Raw genomic sequence first — 22,399 nt, 5'->3', positions numbered from 1 at the left:
GCTCATCACTAACACAAACTTCATGGACTTCAACTACATCTCCCACTGTCTAGGGAAGCCAGCCAACATGCTGAAGGATCCATCACATACTGGACACACTCTCTTCTCCCCTTGGGGGCAAGACAAAAGTGTTAAAGCATGCTCAAACAGACTTAAATACAGTTTATTTCCCACAGCCATCATGCTCTTGAATAAACCTCACAACAGTGCTCTCATGGTAGTCCTTATAACCACATAACCATATAACTACTTACAGCTCAGAACAGGCCAGTTCAGCCCTACTAGTCCATGCCGTAACAAATCCCCACCCTTCTAGTCCCACTGACCAGCACCCGGTCCATACCCCTCCAGTCCTCTCCTATCCATGTAACTATCTAGTCTTTCCTTAAATGTAACCAATGATCCCGCCTCGACCACGTCTGTCGGAAGCTCATTCCACATCCCCACCACCCTTTGCGTAAAGAAATTTTACAATAGCGAAAACCTACCGGGGACAAACATTACCTAAGTTGATGGAAGGAGAAGGAAAGAAAAGAATGGACTCAGTAGAATTTCTGGTGTAATTTTGTTGAATGACAACATTGTCTGACGGGTTTAATGCAACCTAGATTGTATACCTAAAATGGATGAGAAGGGGGGGGGGTGGGGGGGTGGCTTGGGAGGAGGGAGGGGGGGGAGAAAAAGTCACTGTATATGTGTGAAAAAGAAAAAGTGTATATCATGGCTAATGTGATTTATGGTGTGAAAAAAAAATTAAAAAAAAAAAGAAATTTCCCCTCATGTTCCCCTTATAATTTTCCCCCTTCAATCTTAAACCATGCCCTCTAGTTTGAATCTTCCCCACTCTTAATTGAAAAAGCCTATCCACGTTTACTCTGTCTGTCCCTTTTAAAATCTTAAACACCTTTACCAAGTCCCCTCTCAATCTTCTACGCTCCAGAGAAAAAAGCCCCAGTCTGCACAACCTTTCCCTGTAACTCAAACCTTGAAATCCTGTCAACATTCTCGTGAACCTTCTCTATTTTGTTTATATCTTGTTTGGTGCTAATTGATCTTTTTTTTCAGGGAAATATTCAACTCCGTAAACTGTGCTCTTTACTTGGCTTTGTGAATGTTAGAGATAATCTTTTAGTTTGTTTGTAGAACAACTCTTCTCACTGTACTCAATATTTCATGACAAATATATTTAAACTTTCAGGCACCGGCGTTACACCATCCAACAAATGAAATAGATCCGTCTCAACTCAACACTAATGTCATACCAAATACTTAAATCTATGTACCCAGTTACGAATTTCCTGGCCAAATAGCTTCCCCTCTCTAGGGCTCTCAATTTTATACAGGTCAATTAAATCTCACTTCATTATCACCTTTCCCCCGCCCCCCACCCCAAATGAAAATAGCTCCATTGAGATAATCTCTCCTCCAAATTGAAATTCACCAGCCCTGGCAAAATCTTCATAACCTCCTTCCCTGTTATTTGTTTATGTCAAAATATTTGAAAGTACTTCATAAAATGGATTTTGTCAGGATGCAGGGACAGGAATTGCACAAGCCAAGGTAGCAACCATTTTCCAACATAAACCTTGAGATGATCTGCTCGTCTGCCTTCAATTGGAACTGGCTTATGTGCAAATGTTGGTGAAAATATTTATTTTTCTTCAAATAATTATGGATGCCTGGATCAGAAATTAGCTAAAGTTTAATTTGAAGTTGGCACATTCTGAGGAACTTCTGAGAATTCTTTCAATACTTCATTGTTAGATTACACATAGCTTGAAACACTGGCATGGCATTCAAGATTTTATGTCTTTGCTGTATGGAGGATACTGAACGTTCAGAGTAAGGTGAAATGAGATATAATTTATTATGTTTTCTCCTCCAGAATTTTGGATAAGTTATAGTTCATCAGAAGTTTTAGAAAGGTTTTTGATGTAAATATCTAACATTGAATGCAGTTCTCCACTCTGGCATTCCTTTTTACAGTGTGAGGCTGTGAGGAGCAGAAAATGGAATGTTTAATGTTCAAATATATTTGAAATATTCAAAATAAAAGTAATTTGTACACTGATATTTTAATATACCTCTGGCTATGTAGTGATATGCTGGTATGTCCTCCTTGCAGGTCAGCTTGTCTCTGACTTTCATGTATGTGTGTTGAAATGCAGAAGTCAGAGATGAGCTGGAGGTTAAATGCCAGTTCACTGACCTTCTGCTTTACAGATAAACACACAAGTTGAAGTCAAGTTTGGCTCCAACGCAATCTATAAATTGGCTGACAACTCCACTGTTGTTGGCTGAATAATGGGAAATGATGAGTCAGAATACAGGAGGGAGATCGAAAACCTGGTTGAGTGGTGCCAGAACAACAATTTTGCTCTCAACATCAGCATAACCAAGGAGCATATTGTGGATTTTAGGAAGGATTGATTGGATGGAGGTGAAGAGGGTTAGTACCTTCAAGTTCTTGGGACTCCACTTATTGGAGGACCTCTCCTGAAGCCAGCACATTTAGGCAATCATGAAAAGCTCACTAATGCTCTACTTTCAGAGGTCTGAGGAGATTTGGAATTTTATCAAATACTCTATGAAATTTCTACAGGTGTACTGTGGAAGGTAGTTTGGTTGAATCACAGTCTGCTTTGGTAATTTAAGTGTCAGGGAATTCAGAAGGCTGCAGAAGAAACCCACACCAATTATAGGCTCTAACATTGAGGGCATCTATGTGAGATGTTGCATCAAGAAGGCAACCATGATCGTCTTCTTGGTTCTACCCTTGGGAGGTTTTCTCGGTTTAAGAATAGTTTTTATGCAATAGCTATCACTTATCACTTATCGTATGAACCATAATCTATTTTGACCCCACAAGAAGACCTATCTGTACTATTGAAATGTAACTTCCTTTCCTTACACTTCTGTATTTGTGAATATTTAGCATCTATATTTTATTTTTTTAACTAAGTTCCTGTTTATCTGCACCAAGGAAGAATTTTAGGTGTATATACATTGTACTTAAGTATATGAGAATAAACTTATATCACTTAAATATGTCCATATTCTTGTACAGATGATCAGAGAGACATAAAAACAATTCAATTGCCATTGACAGTTGTGGTGTATGAAATGACCTTCTGTTTTTGAGACTGGGCCTCTGGTTCTGATGTATGAAGCCTTTTCACTGTCCATTCCCTGCTCCACTTCGTGGGACACTTCTTGGCTAATGGGAAGAAGGGCCGTGGTCACTTTGGTCACCTGGATCATATTAGATAAGGATGGTGTCATAGGGAACAGATTCAGGCAATAGGACAAGATAGCTAGGGACTGGACAGTGCTGAGGACTCATGACATGGAGATTCAGAACAATTATAATACTGATATCAAACTCAATAATGTGGAAAATAGCCCAGGAATATCCTGTTCACTAAAACAGGACAAATATATTCTGGCTAATTATCATCCATTTATTCTGTGATTCCATGGGACACGTTTCCATTCCCACCACCCACCCACCCACTATTTTTACAAAACTTTCCTTTGTAATGACAGGGGATTCATCAGGTCTTTCACCTTTCTTCTTCCCTCCATCCAGGGTCCCAGTCTTTCGAAGTGAAGTATAGAGTCATGCGAATTTCTTTCAATCTGGTGCACTCGGGGTTCACAATCTGGCCCCTTGCACACTGCAGGCACCAAATGATTGCATTGCAGAACACCTAGGTTCACTTTGCAGGAGTGAGTTTTGAGCTTCCTGTTGCCTGCCATCCTTTTTTTGCCATCCCTCTTCTTCTCTGATCTATGGCTCCCGAAACTGTCACACAGAAACCAATTGCAACTTGAGGAACAGCAACGAATTTTCAGTTTAGGCTTAATATTGGATTCTACAACTTCAGCTAAATTGATTTCTTTGTTTGTATCCTTTTATAATTTAGAGTTACAGCATGGTAACAGGCCCTTCTGGCCCAAGGGCCTCTGCCACTCAAATGCACCAATTAACTTGCTTTGGAAGAGCAAAGGGGGCTGGAGGAGGCACATACTCTGCAAGAATTGTCAAAGCATTGAAGGCTACAGACGAAGTGCTGATAAGTGGAGTTAGTGTAGGTGGGAAATGAATTGCCAGCATTCACATGGTGGAGCAAAGGGCTTGCTTCTGTGCAGTTTGACTCCATGAACCAAAGTTATAATAGTGACTACTCTTGCCATTAAAGCCAGCATAAACGACCCTGTTAAAGCAGAAGCAGAATTTATTGTCATGAACAAGTCATGAACTTAGACGTTTTGTGGCAGCATCTCAGTGCAAACATTCATATTATAACCATCTTACAACATTACTATATATAACAAAACAATAATAGTTAGGCAGTGTCTTTGGTTCATTGATTATTCAGGAATCTGATGGCGGAGGGGAAGAAGCTGTCCTTGTGCCACTGAGTGCTCGTCTTCAGGCTCCTGTACTTTTTCCCTAAAGGTAGCAGAGTGAAGAGGGCACAGCCTGGGGGGTTGGGAGTCTTTGCCATCTCATGTACACATCCTCAGTGGAGTGAAGTCTGGTGCCTGTGATGTTGCAGGCTGAGTTAACAACCCTCTGGAATTTATTCTTGTCCTGAGAGTTAGCGCCTCCATACCAGGCAGTGATGTAATCAGCCAGAATGCTTTCTACTGTACACCAGGAGAAGAGTTTTTGGTGACATACCAAATTTCCCCAGACACCTCACAAAGTATGGCTGTTGGCGAGCCTACAGGACTCCATGACAGATCCTCAGAGATGTTGACACCCAGGAATTTGAAGTTCTTCACCTTCAGTTCTGAGCCCTGAATGGGTCATGTCCTCTGACTTCCTCCCGAAGTCCATAATCTTCTCCTTGGTTTTGCTAATGTTGAGCGCAAGGTTGCTGTCATTACATCATTCAACCAGCTGATCTATCTCTCTCCTGTATACTTCCTCATTGCTGTTTGTGTTTCTACCGACAACTGTGGTGTCATTGGCAAACTTGTGGATGGCATCGGAATTGTGCCTGGCCACATAGTCATGGGTGTATGATGGGCACATTAGTGGGCTGAAATATTAATCCTAGTTTTTCTCTTGAGGGATACACCCTGATGTCCAATTTTTGTTTTACACTTCCTGCATCTGCAGTACTTTGTTTTAGTGTGGCCTTTAGCACTGAAGTATCCAGAATTACCTACTTAATGTTTGTCTCAAAGGGTATTTGATTTGTGAGGAGATCATGAAGCTCATAAGCACTTGGAGGCAAGGAGTATTTGGATCCACTAAACTGTGCAATCAATAAACTGATATGTCAATGCAATGTCATGAACCAAGTCATATATAACTTTTCCAACAGTACAACAGCTTAATGATTAATATAATTATCAGAGTATTGGATTGGATAATATCTGCATTGACTGTAGAAAACGCATAGCCAATTACAAAAAAATTATATTGCTTTAATGCTAGTTTTAACAATCATATCAATTGTGGGGCAGTATGGTTGTCATAGTGGTTAGTGCAACGCCTTTACAGCTCCAGCAATCAGGACTTGTGTTGGAATCCCGCACTGTCTGTAAAGAGTTTGTACATTCTCCTCGTGTCTGTGTGGGTTTTACCCAGGGGCTCCGGTTTCCTCCCACTGCTCAAAACGTACTGGGGGTGAAAGCTAATTGGGGTCTAAATTGAGCAGCATGGACTTGTGGGCCGAAATGGCCTGTTACTGTGCTGCAGGTCTAAATTTAAATTTAAAATTGAACCACTCATCTGTGCAACTTTGATCAGAATGTCCTGACAAATTGCTGCAAGAAAAGTGATGTAGGAGGGCTCCAAAGTGCCAAAATCAGATGATTTTATAATTTTATATAAAATAATGCTCGTTTCTCAAGCTCGCCAGAATTTTATATCTTTAACAAATTATTGATGGAAGACAGATATTCTGTTGTTTCATGAGACAGATTTCCCTCTCTTTAATTCAAGTAAGCTCAAATCCAGTTTCCTTATTTAAATAACAGTATTCAAACTATCACCAATAATGATATTTTTGTAGAACATATTAAATGGTAGCATTTTACATTTATAAAAATTCAACTTAACCTTTTAATTCACTTAGTACTTTAATGATGTAATAGTGTAGTAATGTTCTTAGCAAATTGACATTTAAGCTAACTCTCTACCTCCTTTAACTTCTCAAAACGTGACAAACAGGAAAAGTCTGCTAACAATGACTCAGATTGGTAGACATAGAGGACAAAACATCGGATGCGAAGGAAATGTCACTTTTCCTCCTTTCCTAATTTAACAGAGTCCAGGTTATGTCAATTGTTTTTTTTTCTCTCTGGAAACACTCCTCATGGTAATTATCTTAATGAATTAATTGCATTAGTTGCTTGAATTTAGTTATCCTTAGAAAAACTACAAATACTTTGTTTTGTCATTCTTGAAGAGTTACTTTTCAAAACCAGCTTTTTATGTTTTACCAACAGAACAGGATACAGGAAAATGCACCCATCTGTGTCCGTGACCAGGAAGCAGAGGGAGAAAAACACTGAGCTGGATTTTCCTGCTTTGATGACGTAAATTTGCTGTGATGGAGCCTTAAATCAAAGATCATCAACAGCAGGTGACAGGAACAATGAAATCTTAGCTGTGACAATTATTGTAACAGCGTGACAGGAAAAAGCAACAGTGACTCAGCTCAAGCAAATTGCTTCGAGGAGAGACTCTTCTGCTGCCACAGCATGACAATCATTCACACAGGTGGAAATATCAGAAACATTCAAGACTATAGTGAAACTGAAGAAAATTATCACCCTCCCCCCCCCCCCCCCCACACTGTAGAGTTTTCTTAGCCAAGTACACTAATCTAGGGTCAGCTGTCTGTCCTAACAGACATACAGTATAACTCTGATCATCCAAAATTGGATTCTCCGAAATCCTTGTTTATCTGAATTTGTTTTAAAATTTTGGATACTGAGGATATCCAAAACAAATCAGAAATACTCATTTATCCAAATTTTTTCAAGCCAAACTGACCAGGGAGCAGCAGCGCAGTCATTGGGCTCCTTGTGGCAATGTGGACCTACAGCTCCCGGCATGAGCAAGGCCTAAGTGGGGAAGTGTCAGTGATCGGTGGTGGCCAGCATTTTTTGGTGAGAATTAAACGTTATTTTAAAAAAGCCTTCCCTTGTTGTTTGTTGTTGTTTAAACACTGTTACAAGTGTTTGCTGTTGCGACCAGGCTGTTTTTAAAAAAATGACTGGTTCTCCGAAAAAAATGTTTACCCAAAATGGGCCCAGTCCCGACCATTTCGGATAATCGGAGTTGTACTGTATTTTTTTAGCGGTCTTTCTTTGTTTTAAGACTTCCATCGGCTGCAGAAATGGCCTAAACAACAGTGGCAGACAAATAAGATACAAATTTAAAACTGATCTAGCCAAAATAACTATAAGGTCCAGACAGAATCAATTACAAAATTAAAAATGGTTATGTCAGAACAAATCTATTAAAAAAATGATGACTGGAAAAAAAGGCAAATTAAAACTTGCTAGGAAACACGTTTTCTGAAATTGTTGGACTAATCTGAAGTTGTATAAACACACTTGGAGCACTCTTCAGCATCAACACGTAGAACTACATGGCAGAGTGGGATTGGAAAGCAAAGATTTTTCTTCCTGAATACTTTTGGGTGTATTTTATGGATTTTGGGCTGGTGATCATCACCTTAAAATTTTCCTTATCATGTACCATTTTTTTTTAGAAGCAACCTATTTTTGTGATTGCCAGTCAAAATTTAAGTCAACTTCAAGCATACAAATGTTATTAAGAATTCATTTTCTGCATTTTCACACTTGGACTTCTTCCATGCTGGTCTTGGTGGTCAATGACAAACATGATGAAAGGTTTCACCAGGACATTGAGACCATGGAAATGCAGTATCAGGGCAACTGTAATCCGTTAATGCTGGTCAACAATTGTTGGACATTGACAAAAGAGGCATCAGATGTTGATTAAAAATGAAGATCAGCGGCAAAATACTTTTAGGTCAGTTGAACTAATGCAATGTTTCAGCATCATTATGCGATTAAACATGCTACGTTCAATAAAAGTTCATTTAATGTTTCTCCAACTTCCTATGTGATACAGAAAATCTAAAATTATCTTGGTGTTCACCTTGAAGTTGTCTATCATAATACCCAAGTTTTTTTCGGGAAGCAAACCTTTTAAAAACACTTGTTGTCCAATGTTTCTTTGTTTGGTTCCATGAAGAGCTAGGCTTCATCAGTTCTGATTTATTTGTGCTGACCTTTCGAAGATTTCAGGATGGCAAATATTATTTCAAGCATCACCCTGATATCAAGGAACAGGTGACTAAAACTACAAAGTGCAACAGTCACAGATGTTAAAATAACTTGCATTGGTCCTGACAAAATACAATAGGTTAACATGGCTAATATTCAAAAATAGACATGGTAATTCTGTATTGTTATTAACTAATTCATTGTCTTGAGTGCAGAATGATAAAATAGGTTGCTGTCCATTGTTGCTTAAGGAAACTTAACTTTAGCTTGACCTTGCAATAATAAGGATCTGATTATCCCTGCTGCCAGTGCAACTTCAAATTAGATGAATGAAAGAAGTTAAAGGATGCATTTGAAAATGAAGTATGGAATAATGGTGGTGGTGGCGGTGATGGGAAAGGAGGGATGTTGAGGAAGCACTTGAGAACAGACAACAGTGCAGGTCAATGTCAGGAGTATGCCACTAAAACATGTTATCAGTGCAGAACAAAGTTTTATAATTTCCTACAAATTTCCAAAGTGGACTTATCTTCAATTAGCATATTCTGCCACTAGTTTCACTTATTATACCGCATCATCATCTACCATTAACAGATCCCTAAAACACCATAGCACAGAATCAGGCTCTTTGTTCCTTCGAATGTGTCACACTATTCTGCCCTCTGACTAATCCCACTGACCTGCACCCAGTCCATATCCCTTCATAACTCTCACATCCATGTACTTGTTTAATTTTTCTTAAATGTCAAAATTGAGTCTGCTTTTACCAATTCAGCTGGCAGCTCATTTAACACCTCCATCACTCTCTGCATGAAAAAGTTCCCCAAATCTTCCCTTAAACCTTTATCCTTTCACCCTTAACCCATGTCCACTAGTTTTTTTATTTCACCTATCCTCAGAGGAAAAAAAAGCCTGTTTGCATTTATTCCATCTATACCCATCATAATTTGTATACTTTTATCAAGACTCCACTCATTCTTCTATACTCCAGGGAATAAAGTCGTAACCTGTTTAACCTTTTCCTGTAACTCAATCCATCAGGTCCTGGCAACATCCCAGTAAATCTCCTCTGCACTCTTTCAATATTCTTCCTGTAGTTAGGTGATCAAAACTGCACACTGTATTCCAAATTAGGCCTCACCAATGTCTTATACAACTTCACCATAACATCCCAACTCCTATACTCAATATTTTATTTACAAAGGCCAATGTGCTAAAAACTCTCCTTTATTAACCTTATCTAGTGTGAGGCCACTTTCAGGGAATTATGTATCTGTATTCCTAGATCCTTCCATTCCACCACAGTTTGCAGTGCCATACCATTTGTTTACCTTGTATGTCCTACCTTGGTTTGTCCTTCCAAAATGTAATACTTTACATTTGTCTGCATGAAATTCCATCTGGCATTTGGTAGCCCATTTTTCTAGCTGGTCCTGATCCCTCTGCAAGTTTTGAAAATGTTCTTCACTGTCTGCTGCATCTCCAATCTTTGACTTATCTGCAAACTTGATGATCCATTTTACCACATTATCATCCAGATCATTGATACAGATGACAAACAACAATGGTCCCAGCACCAATCCTTAAGGTATTCCACTAGTCACAGGCCTCCAGTCCGAAAGGCAATCACCACTACCAATTTCCAGCTTCTCCCATAAAGCCAGTATCTAATCCAATTTACCATCTCATCATGAACTCTTTTGGGGAAGGTATGATCTGGTCAAAAATGATGGGGTGCACCAGAATAGAAAGGGAACTAATATCTTGGCTGGCAGGTTTTCTAGGACTGTTGGGGAGGGTTGAAGCTAGTCTGGGAGGAGGATGGGAACCAGAATGAGAAGGAAGTGAATGGATCAGAAGATACACAAGTAGATACAATGTGTTGAGAGATTGTGAGCAAGGAATAGACAATCAATACGGCAAAAGTACAAGATTAAGGATTTAATCTTTGGATTAACAAAATTGAAAAGGGTGATGAATACAGTACTGAAGGTCTTGCATTTAAATGCCTGCAATATAAGAAATAAGTTTGATGATTTTGTTGCACAAATGGAAGTTGGCAGGTATGACATTGTGGCCATCACTGAGCCGTGGCTGGAAGATTACCACATCTGGGAACTAAATATCCATGATACACAGCATATCACAAGGACAGGAAGGTAGGCAGAGGGGGTAGGATGGTTCTACTGGTTAAAAATAGAATTCAATCTTTAGAGTTAATAGACAAATGGAATGCACCCTCAGGTTCTGTAATAGGTTGCTGCAGAGACTGTGAAGGCATTAATGACCTTCCAAGATTCAATAGATATTGGTATGAAAGTTGCAAAGGTCACTCAGCTATTTAAAATGGGAGAGAGACAGCAGAAAGGAAATTATAGACCTGTTAGCCTAATATGGAAAGTTGTTGGAATTGATTGTCAAGGATGAGGTTGCAGAATACCTGGAAGTGCATGACAGGATAGGCCAAATCAGTATGGTTTCCTTCAGGGTATATCTTGCCTGACAAACCTACTGCAATCACTTGTGGAAACCACAAGCAGGCTAGACAAAGGAGACGCACAGTGGATGTTGTATATTTGGACTTTCAAAAGGTGCCACACATGAGGCTTTATAACAAGATGAGAGCCTGTGAAATTTCAGGAAAGATACTAGCATGGGTAGAGCACTGGCTGATTGGCAGGAAACAGAGAGTGAGAATAAAGGGATCCTATTTTGGTTGGCTACCTGTTCCCAGTGGTGTTCTGCAGGGGTTAGTTTTGGGGTCACTTATTTTTACGTTGTAGGTTAAATTAATTGGCTTTGTGGTTAAGTTTGCAGATGTTACAAAGATTGGTGGAGGGTCAGGATGTGATGAAGAAATGGAAAGGTTGCAGAGGGACTTAGATAGATGAGGAGAATGGGCAAAGAGGTGGCAGATGGAATGCATGTTGGAAAGTGGACGGTTGTGCACTTTGGTTGAAGGAATAAAAAGATAGGCTATTATTTGGATGGGGAGACAATTCAAAATGCAAAGGGTCTTGAGTTTCTCCTGCAGGAGAGGTTAACCTCCATGTTGTGTGGGTGGCGAAGGAGGTGAATGTAATAATACCACAGGGGCTATTGTCCACAGATCACAGTGATACTACAGGGGTCATACTACCAGTGACGTATCTAGTTAAAGTGGCACCCTTCTTTTTTTTTCTTCTTCTTTGGCTTGGCTTCGCAGACGAAGATTTATGGAGGGGTTAAATGTCCACGTCAGCTGCAGGCTCGTTTGTGGCTGACAAGTCCGATGCGGGACAGGCAGACACGGTTGCAGCGGTTGCAGGGGAAAATTGGTTGGTTGGGGTTGGGTGTTGGGTTTTTCCTCCTTTGTCTTTTGTCGGTGAGGTGGGCTCTGCGGTCTTCTTCATAGGAGGTTGCTGCCCGCCGAACTGTGAGGCGCCAAGATGCACGGTTTGAGGCGATATCAGCTCACTGGCGGTGGTTAATGTGGCAGGCACCAAGCCTAGGGGTGCCACTAATATCGGCCTCCCCCGTTAAAAAAAACGCACAAAAATGTCCTCCGAATTAAACGCTTCGCGGTTTTCTTTTTAAAACTCCAGCAGTGTTAGTGGTAAAGTTCTGACAGTCAGAGTGACGAACATGGTCATAGAACGTGAGTGAACAAGGTTTTAATAATATTCCCCTGAGGCCAACAACTTTCACACTTCTCATTTTATTTGAATGCATCAGCTTAGAGCCACTTTTTGCAAAGGTTCTTTTCAGAAATCAGATGATCGGGCATAGATAAAATTAATAAGGGTTGAACTTACTTTGGAAAAGAAAATATGGTCTGTTGGGAGGTTAAGGCTGGCAGCAAGGTTGGTGCCAAGGGAGGACATTAGTAGAAATGGAGAGGCTCAGAGCATGACCAGCACTGAGGTATTGTAACTCTCCCACCCGGTGATGCCGCCGCAGAAGCGTCAGGAATATGCTGCTGCGGAGAGCTCTGTGCACATCTCTGCCATCTCCTGACCATGCACCAGTGTGGCTACTGCTCTACGCAGCTGAAGTCAATGCGGGATGAATGGGCAAAATGGCCGTCTTCATCTTCCCTATCCATAATCCCACTCGCAGTTGGAACTGTTTGCCGGGCGCCCGTGCCAAGGAAACGCAGAGCGGTTTCAGCTGTGTGGGGATTATGGGTAAGGAAGATGAAGACAGTCATTTTGCCCTTTCAACCCAAATTGAGCGGGGTGCTGTCCATGCTGGAGCGGCCCTGAAGTGGCCAAATGAGATGCAGGCCTCGAGCAGCATTCTGAGGCACTCAAGTGAGCCCCAGCAGTGTAGCACTGCAGCCCTGGGATGGAGATTATTGGGCTAGGGACTCAGATATTGGGGGGGTAAGGCGAGGACATTAGTGCACCCTTGAAAGTGGTGCCCCTGTTCTCTGCCCCACCTGCCACCCTAGATATGCCTATGTTGCCCACAGACATCAGTAATATCACAGGGGTCACTGTCCACAGATACCAACAGACCTCAACTACCTGGCTTGTTCATTGAAAATGAGTCCTTCAGTGAAAGTCTGCAATTATTTAAATAATTATCTCTGTACTTCAGGAGTAACTGATATTGTATTTATAAATAATTCCTAATATTTCATGTTCATATTGTTTAACACATAAGAATTTAATAAAATGCATGTTACAGTTGATTGCACTATGGATTGCACTAAAAATTTACTGAACATCGTTTTTATCCATAAATTCTTTAAAAAAATAAGTTGATATTGTTCATTCACTTAATTCAGAATATCAGTTCCATTTTGGTATCTGTAATTCATCTCACAGAATTTCTTGGAGGAGTATTATAACACAAAGATGTGAAACTCATTACCATAAAGTGTAGCTGAGGCAAAAAAATTGTAAACATTAAGGGAAAGCAATCAAAGAAGACAATCAAAGGGTCTGCTGAGAGGGAATGGATGGGAGGAATGAATGGAAATCTTTCAATTGGTCAAAGCAGCTTATCAATACTTCCAGGGTTTCTTGCCACCAGCAGAAACAATGACTGAATTTGTTCACAAACTCCAGTATACTTTAGTTGAATTCAAATGGAAATCAAAATAATGTATATACTCTATTTGAAACATTTCCCATTATCACTGCTGGAGATTCAAGCCATCAGTACTCAAAAAGTGTGAAGAACCATTTAAATCTGCCATTCTCAAGCACCCCACCAATCCCAGCCCTCCCGGGGGCCCCAGCACATTTAAAGGGGGGTCACAGAGATCATAAAATATATTTTACGCTTCTTGTGTAGTCGATAGTAGAGAAGTATGGAAGGGACCAACTAAACTTGGCTGCTTCACAGGGAAGAGAAATGTTGACCAGAATTGTAAGGGGGCCAAAGTAAAAAAAAGGTTGAGAATGACTGATTTAAAACATAAAGGGTGTGGACCAGTAGTAACAGCAGCATATTTGCAGTAACTAGTATGTGTGATGAGAAACATTATCTGCCACAAGTACTTGACCTGAGAAACTCTTGAAATTGAAGTCTGAGAGGGATAGATGGAATCTGAATCTGGATTAGTCATAAAGTAATAATAAACACCAGACCAAAGAATCATCAAATCTTCTTTGGTCAGCATGGCCATTTGTGTCTCTGTTGACAAAAGAAAATATCTGATCTATCCAGATCCCACATCTCAACCCAAAATATGGTTCATAATCATTTTACATATTTAACACATCATTAAAAGATCATTCAAATAGTTTTAAAATTTAATGGGGAGGGTGCTCTCCTTTCCCTTGTATGTTAGAGGTCATCTAAATATATTTTAAATGTAATAACAATTCTTTCCCCGCTATTCTTGCAGACAATGAGATGCAGACTTTGTTCTACATGAAAATATGTTTTCCCAGGTTCTGTCTGACCCTTCTTCCATTATCTCTGATTATTAATTTGCACATCTGCTAAATCTAGGTCTCTTCGAATTTTAGACACAACAGATAAATTTATCTTCTTCCTCTTCGTCAATAATTCAATGTTTTGTAGGATTTTACAATCATTGCTCAAATTTTTGTCAGTCTCATCCATACTTTTTCATGTGCCTTCAAATCCCTTGTTTAAATTGGTGAGGAAAACTGTCACAATATCCCTTTCAAGCAACAGCAATATTTAGTTTATCTGACAATGTCATTTCTGGGGCTAAACAAGAGCTCTATAGGTTAGGCAGCAAATAAATTTGAATTTTCAGCCAAAACTATGGACAAAATGCTAAAGGCAGCAAACTTCACAATGTCAGCCTTGAGAAGATGATTGCGCAACATCAGCATCTTATCTAAAAGAGAGGGAGTTTTGGAGTGGATTTCATAGCATAGTCACATTTGAAAGGTATACATACAAATAAGAATTAGAAATCCTCATTTGAATTAGGATGTGACCTTTTAAGAAAGAAATTACCTGTCAGGCTGATTCGAGTGAAAGGTGGTTGACTTGTTGCTGGGGATCTTCTGTGGAAAGAAAAAGAAAAGGCATTAGACAGTGACCTATATTCTTATCTCAATGCAATTGAGAAATGTGAAGACACAATAGGTAGTTAATAAAGACAGATTAAAACAAGTAATAAGAATTTCAGACGGTAAAACTTGTTTTATAACAAACCAATGACAGTAAAATCCCTGTTATCTGGTATTCAAGCAACCCGCAACCTCAAGCAACGAGCAACAAAAAAAAAATCACAGAAAATAAATAGGTAAAAAATACAAAAGTTTAAAATTGTTGCCCCTAGTGGTCAGTTGGCCAATCACACAACACTCAATCTCAAGTAACCGGGAAATTCACTTTTCCAACATTGACCAATCCCCATTGGCGCCAGATACCAGGGGTTTTACTGTATATAATAGATTACTTTGAAATGTACTTTCCCCACATTTTTCTTATGTTTTCTTGTGTTATATTCTTATGAATCTGAGACAAAATAATGCTTTTCACTTTTAGAAATGTAGCATGGCTATAAAGCACTCCCAGTGCAGGTATAACCTTTTAGCTGTAAGTTAAAATTCCTAATAATGAACCAATAAAATTATTATATTCTGTCTCTAGCCTTGAGCAGTTTTAAACACTTTACTGCATTCCAATGGCTTTGAATCATATTGACAATAAGTTCGATGTAAATTGAGCTGATTATACCCTGAATTTGGCAGGAAGAGATGATTTTTATCCAATTAATTGAATTAGTTTTGAATCTGGAACTGGGATTTACTTACTATGTCTTACAAATCGCCAAATGGTTTCCCTCCATCAAATCCACACTGGGTCTACATGAGAACAATCCAGTTTTCAACTTAACTGTCCTCTCCCTGGATTTCTGCAAATTCTTTCTCTTTAGATTCATGCCCAGGTTCCTTTCAAATGTAACAATAGAATCTGTTTTCTAACTGTCCTTGACAGTGTAGTCCAGACTCTATTTGCTGCATAAAGTTCTCCCTCATGTAACTTTTGGTTCTTTTGACAATCACTTCCATTCCCTGTGATCTGGGTTTTGACTCTTCCATCATATTTTCTGCACCATTTCAAGAGGTCATTTTATTGTGATGTGGGAAAAATAAGAGCACATTGGGGAAACCCTCATGATCACATGGCATGCATGTTAATTCAAGAGGGACAGCACCAGAAGTTACAATTAAGTGTGTTGCCAGAATTATGAGGTAACAACTCAAACTGTGTCATTCAAAAGCAACAGTTTCTCTATCTACTTTAAACTTAATTAAATACCTTTAACAGATCTCCCCATAACTACCTGTGCTACACGAACAGCCTTAGCAGCCTATTCACATAACTGAAGCTTCTGACAGTCTTGTGAAGAATCAGATTTCAGACCTTCCCCTGACAGCTGTTTAATTTTTTAAAATTGAAATTTAGATATATGGCATGGTTACAGGCCATTTTGGCCCACAAGCCCATACCACCCAATTACACCTGATTGACTTATAGCCCCAGTATGTATTTGAATGATGAGAGGAAACTGGACCACCCTCCACCCCCCCCCCCCCCCACCCCGGGAAAACCCATGCAGACACAGGGAGAATGTATAAACTCCTTACACACAGCGCGGGTCCGATCTCGGTCCCGATCACTGGCGCTGTAACAGCGTGTCCTAACCACTCTGCTAACTCTGCCGCCCCTACTGTTGTACTCAAACAGGGTTGGCAGGAAACTTCCAGAGGTCCTGCAACTTGATGACTGGTGTTGCACTAGGAGAGAAATATAGGGAAAGGAATGTTCTGAATACAGGAATATCATTGTATTTTTATGGATCATAGGCCTAAGGATGATCCACAGTTGAGAACCTTGCATACACCTCAGAATATTCTTTCTTCCACCTTTCATCATCAGTTTCCAATCCTGCCATTTTTTCTGGTACATTGATGATGACGTTGGTGCAACTTCACCACAGTTGCTGCTAATTTACACGCTCCTCTTACCTCCATTTGCTCTAGCTCAAAATATTACCCTCTTTAACCTTCTATCTTTAATTGCAACTCACAGATATCTTGACTGAATTTCTTCCCACCTCATTTCTCGTAAGCACTTTGATCATTTTCCAGTTCCCTTTCTCAACTTAGTCACATTGCACTAATAATGTAACATGGGCATGCTTTGAACATATCTTTTTTCCCCACTTCAACCAAGTCTGTTTCATTTCCTGAATTCTGCTTCTCTCTCCTTTCCCCTTCCTCGCAAAACTAGACTGCCCTTGCCTTCCAACATGAGGCTCTATAATTACTGGGCCACCCTTTCTTTATTTCTGCAATCCTCCATATCATCATTTGAAAGGGATTTCTCCGTTCACAAAATTCGTGTTCACTCGCCAATCATCCACAAGCATTTCCATGTGCAAGTTAGTAGATTCAATATGTACCCTTTCCCCTCCTCCCTTTCCATTTTGCAGAGGTCCACAGACATTTATATTTCCTTCAGGTTGGTATTTGTTGCTCACACTGTGATCTCTGCACTTGGAGATGAATGTAGTCTGCGAGACGATTTTTAAAGGAATATCTTTTTTAGTTACAAGCATAATGCCAAGCCATTAGTCATCCCTCTTCTTTCTTTTACCATCTAGCTCCCATGCTGGCTGATAAACATCTTGTGCACAATTGGATGCCACTGTGATCGTATGGGCACCTCCATGCTCAAGCGTGGAGGACCTAGCAGCAATATGCAAACATTCACAAAAGAGATGCTGAGAAAGTCATTATCATTTTGATCAAATTCGACGGTGAGACACATATAAACACAGAAATGCAGCATATAATTTACAGGCCAATGACAATACTTCCTCTGGTGAGATAATTCAGGACATGAGAGCACAATCTTAAAGCTAGCACTTGGTCAATTAAGACTGAAAAACAGAAAGAATTTCTCTTCAAAACAACTCATGGAAATCTGGAACTTGTACAAAAAGACAACGGATGTTGGGTTGAAATTAAAAGTTGAAAACTGAAATAGGCATATTTAAAGAAGTTATGTCAAAAACTAACCAGAAATAAATGACACTAAGGCACAGATCAACAATGATCTGATGTGAACAAGGCAAAGAGCAGAATAACCTTCTCACATTCCTATGATCAAATAAAACAATATGATAGAAAACCAGTCTTCATGTGATAAGCAGGGGGATGTTAAGCAAGAAACAGTGATATCTGAAGAATTAGAAAGTGAGGTAGAATTGTTCACATCATTCAATCCTTCAACTTGTTCCAGTTACCAACTTTGCAACGACCAGATCATATTGCTTCAGGCGGAGCTTGCAAGTGGTGATGTTTTGGATCAGGGTTGTAAAGGGTGGGATCAAAAGCTTTGAGCCATTTTCCAGATCTTGGTTGAGTTGGGTTGAAAAACACATACTGTATATAGCCTGAATCTACGTAACATATCTGCTTTGTTGTCTTGCATTTTATCATCTGCATTCTCCTGTAGATCAGCCTTCTTTATGATTTTAATGCATCTCTTGCACCTAATCTTCATCTCCTTCCCTTTGCTGCTGGCTTTCCTCAATCAGAGTACTTATCTCCTTGACCTTACAAAGCACAGAAAACCACAAACATAAGTTACTGGCAGGCAATTGCAGTCCTCCATAAATGCTCTGAAATGACTTTTAAATTCCTGATCCTTTCCTTACTAGGATGCTATTTCTCTGCAGCTTCAACATTTACTTCCTGACCTCCTTGAGTTTTGTCTATGTTTGGCTATGTAAGAGCAGTTTATGTTATGAATGATACTGGGGTCTTGCGCAGGATATAAAACTCCATAGGTGATTTACACATAAAACATACTCTGGCCATTTCTTTGGCTATTGTCAGCTTAAAGCATTTTTCTTGATGTGGTTCTGTGATAATAAAAGTGAATAAAATCAAGTGAGGTAAAACCTTTCCTTGGTTTTTGTGCCGAAAGTCCAAACAGTATTTTTTTTCTAAGCAGGGGTGAAATTAACTTAAACTTCTTGCTCCCATCATTGTATCACAAACATAGTCTTGACGATTTTCTTCCTGGAATATTATACTGACCTATGTATTTTTGTCAATTTCTACATTAATCCAAGTGAAGGAATGCCCCATCCACCAAAAGTTTAATTTACAAAGCCAATCAATCAAACTTTTTTTAATATCTTTAGTGATCATTAGGAGAACTAGATGTTCGCTTCTGATGGGCAGCGCCTATTTTGAAGCTATTAGTGAGATTTAGACATTTATCATGTAAAGGTAATTTCAATACAATTGACCTTCTTTATTCTCTTTCACATATTTCCAAGATATTTTCCTTTTTCTAAATAATTCACCAGGTATCAGCAGAATTGTCAAATCACCTAAGCACGGTATACAGGAATTGAGCAGCATTAAGAAGAATATATATTGTGACAATTTTTGATGGGTGATGGAGATAGATCAGGAAAGTAGGTGAAATTAGAATAGATTATATCTTAGTTGACCAAAATTGCCGAAGGAAAAAGATATGAATATTTCAATAAATGGGGCAAATTGAAAAATGAGTATGAGAATTTATTGTCATATACACAAGTATCATGTACTGAAATTCTTACTTGCTGCAGCCACACTAACATGTAAGATAGAGCAACTACAACAGTATAAATTAAGTAAAAACACACCAAAATGCTGGAAGAACTCAGCCAGTTTTTCAGCATCCATAGGAGACAAAGATATATTGACTTTGGTAATGTATCTTTGTCTCCTATGGATGCTGAAAGAATGGCTGAATTCCTCCAGCATTTTGGTATGTTTTTGCTACAATCACAGCATCTGCAGACTTTTGCATTTCATTTAGGGTCAGTGACCACAATGTTCTAAGTCAGAAAATTAGGTTATAAATATGAAAGGATAGATATATATTCACAGTGGTAGCTAGTGCAAGGAAAAAGTGATGTTTCAAAAGTGCAGGCAGATGAGTTGGTTGTCCCAGACCAGTTTAGGTTCAAGAGCTGATTTCTCTGTCATCAAGGACCCTCAATACCTAGGCCATACCCTTTTCTCACTGCTACCATCAGGAAGGAGGTACAGGAGCCTGAAAATGCACACCGAATGTTACAAAAATGGCTTCCTTTCCTCCATGATTAGATTTCTGAATGGACGATGAAGCACAGATATTACTTCACTTTTTTCACTAATTATTTTTTAAAATGTTGTGCTTATGAAACTGTAATTTATTGCTATTTTGCACCTGTGATGCGCCATACTGCTGCTGCAAAACAACATACTTTGTGACACATGTTCATGACAATAAACCTAATTCTGACTCTGAAGAAAACTGCTCTTGAACCCTGAGGTGCTAGACTTCAGGCTTTTGCACCTTCTGCCTGAGGAGAGAAGTGAGATGAGGTTGTGACCAGGTGATGGGATCCTTTATGATTGGCTGCCTTCTTGAAGCAGCACCCCACATAAATGTTTTCAATGGGTGGCATAATGAACCTGGCAAGGTTTGCCATTTTCTGCTTCCTTCTGCATTTCTGAGCACTCAGGTTTCCAACCAGGCTGTGATGCAACCTGTACACCTGCAGAAGTTTAATAAAGTGTTCAAAATTCCTTTACTGTCATGTACATAAATACATGAAACATGTTTAGTCTTGTTTGCTCATGAAGGCACACAAAGAATTAGTCCATTAGTCCAGCGCCATTACTAAGAAAACAAAGAGAAAAGAAAGTAAGTCCTTTTGATACCATTATCTCCTCCATCCAATACAAGTACCTCCTGTGCTCCCATAACCTCCATAGCCATGTGGCCTCCTTTCTGTTATATTTGACAACATGGCAACTTCCTAGGAAGTAGAAGTATTAGTGTGGATTCCTCGTAGTTACCTCAATAGGCTGGCTCAGGAGATGTTCTTCAATATGTGGATTCCCAGAAACATTTAATTACTAACCCTCTCCACCACTACCTTATCAATGAAGACAGGTGCATGGTCCTTTGCTTTCCACTCCCCTCCTTAAAGTCCACAATAAGCAACTTGGTCCAGCTGATGTGGAGAGCAAGAATGTTATTCTAGCACCACACAATCAGATTCTTGATCTCCATTCTATATTTTGACTCATTATTACTTGCTATTCGGCCAACAAAGGTAGCATCATTAACAAATTAATAGATTATGCTGAAGCCAAACTTGGCTACAGAATTGTAAATATAAAGGGCATAAGGTTGAGGATTAAGCACACAGCCTTCAGGTGCCACTGTTAACGGTCAGTGAGGAAGAGGTAATATTGTCAATCTGTACTCTTTAGGGATCTGCCGATGAGGAAGTCGAGAATCCACTTCCAAAGGGAGGGTCTCAGATTAATGAATTTGATTATTAGCCTTTCTGGTATGAGGATGTTAAATGCTGAGCTGTAGTCAATGAACAGCCTGTTCTTGTGGTACAAGTGGGATCTGCTGTTGATCTGTTGACTGGCAAATTGAAGAGGGTCTAGATTCTTCCTGAGACTAACCTCACAAAGCACTTTATAATAGTGAATTTAAGTGCCATCAGCCAATAGTCTTTGAGGCAGATACCTTCCTCTTCTTTGCCATTGCTATGACAGATGTACTTTGGAAACAGGTGGGCAACTTGGACCAGAACAGCTAGTCAGAGGCAAGGTTCCCTCTATAGAGATTCTGGGGCTATAGGAGCTTGTTTACCCTTTCAAATTGAGCATGCAGTTATATGCAGCTCATGTATATGGTTGGAAACCTGATGGACAAAAAAAAAGAATATATCTCCACCAGTAGTATTTCAATTACCTCCTCCAATTTCTTTTGAATAGGATTATAATTATGTTGGGCACCTTTTCTCATAATGTTCATCATTAACATGAAAGCATCTGACAGCGTATAACCATCTCAAAGCAATCAACTTGTGACTAAATAAAACAGGTCAACCTCACTGCCACTGAATTTCACCTGGATGACATTTTTCCTTCTAGTTCCCCCACCGTGAAGATGTCAAGGAGACACAAAAAATTGCAGAAGCTGGAATGTGGAGCAAAAAAAAAGAAATTGCTGGAGAAATTCATCAAGCTGAAAAGCATCGGTGGGCAATAAAGGACATGCCAACATTTTCGGTTGAAAACTTTCATCAAAGTCTTTATCTGAGTTAGTGGGTGTTAGATGGCTCAAATGTGAAAATACTTGTTTAAATTCTGCAGCCATCATTGATTTAGGGTAAGAATTTACCTGTTCTTCTCATTTTTATTTGTTGTACATCTATATTTTGAAATTGGGCAGCATGCTTGTAACTACAACTAAAATAAATTTATATCCGATGGCTAAAATCAATAAAGATAATCACCATGTCTCAAGTGAGGAGATGAATGGAATTAGGCAATGAGGGAACATTCAGATGTCTAACATTTTGTTGCGAATTGCACATCGAAGCCAGATTTGAATATAATAATATCAAAGAATTGTAAGCTATTCAGCCCTTTATATCCGTGCCAGTTCTCTACCAGAACAACTCCTTAGTTCCACTCATGAGCCCCAACTCTGCAAACAACCAACTTTTTCTTCATCCAGTTCCCTTTTGAAGGTCTTTGGAACCCAGCTCCACACATCTGCAGGCAGTGCATTCCAGATTCAAAACACATTGCATAAAAGTTTTTGTCCTCTT

The 22,399-nt window shown here is 39.4% G+C and overlaps 1 protein-coding gene and 1 long non-coding RNA gene across 16 annotated transcripts in view; one reads left to right on the top strand and one right to left on the bottom strand.

Annotated features, from left to right (window-relative positions):
• Positions 1-22,346, top strand: part of LOC138763722 (uncharacterized) — a 36,242-nt gene extending 13,896 nt beyond the window's left edge. The window contains exons 2-3 of the long non-coding RNA XR_011357747.1: positions 6,469-6,605; positions 21,717-22,346. This is a non-coding gene — a long non-coding RNA (uncharacterized lncRNA). The remainder of the gene's footprint in view (positions 1-6,468; positions 6,606-21,716) is intronic.
• LOC138763717 (3',5'-cyclic-AMP phosphodiesterase 4B-like) overlaps positions 1-22,399 on the bottom strand; it is a 687,345-nt gene that overhangs the window by 99,989 nt on the left and 564,957 nt on the right. For all 15 annotated transcript variants that reach the window (XM_069938355.1, XM_069938353.1, XM_069938364.1 and 12 more), the window contains one exon: positions 14,710-14,759. In XM_069938355.1, the coding sequence (XP_069794456.1) occupies positions 14,710-14,759 (50 nt within the window). The remainder of the gene's footprint in view (positions 1-14,709; positions 14,760-22,399) is intronic.

Source organism: Narcine bancroftii, chromosome 5, assembly GCF_036971445.1.
Source record: "Narcine bancroftii isolate sNarBan1 chromosome 5, sNarBan1.hap1, whole genome shotgun sequence".
Lineage (NCBI taxonomy): Eukaryota > Metazoa > Chordata > Chondrichthyes > Torpediniformes > Narcinidae > Narcine > Narcine bancroftii.
The sequence above is the reverse complement of the archived record's forward strand: the minus strand, read 5'-3'. Positions and strand labels throughout refer to the sequence as shown.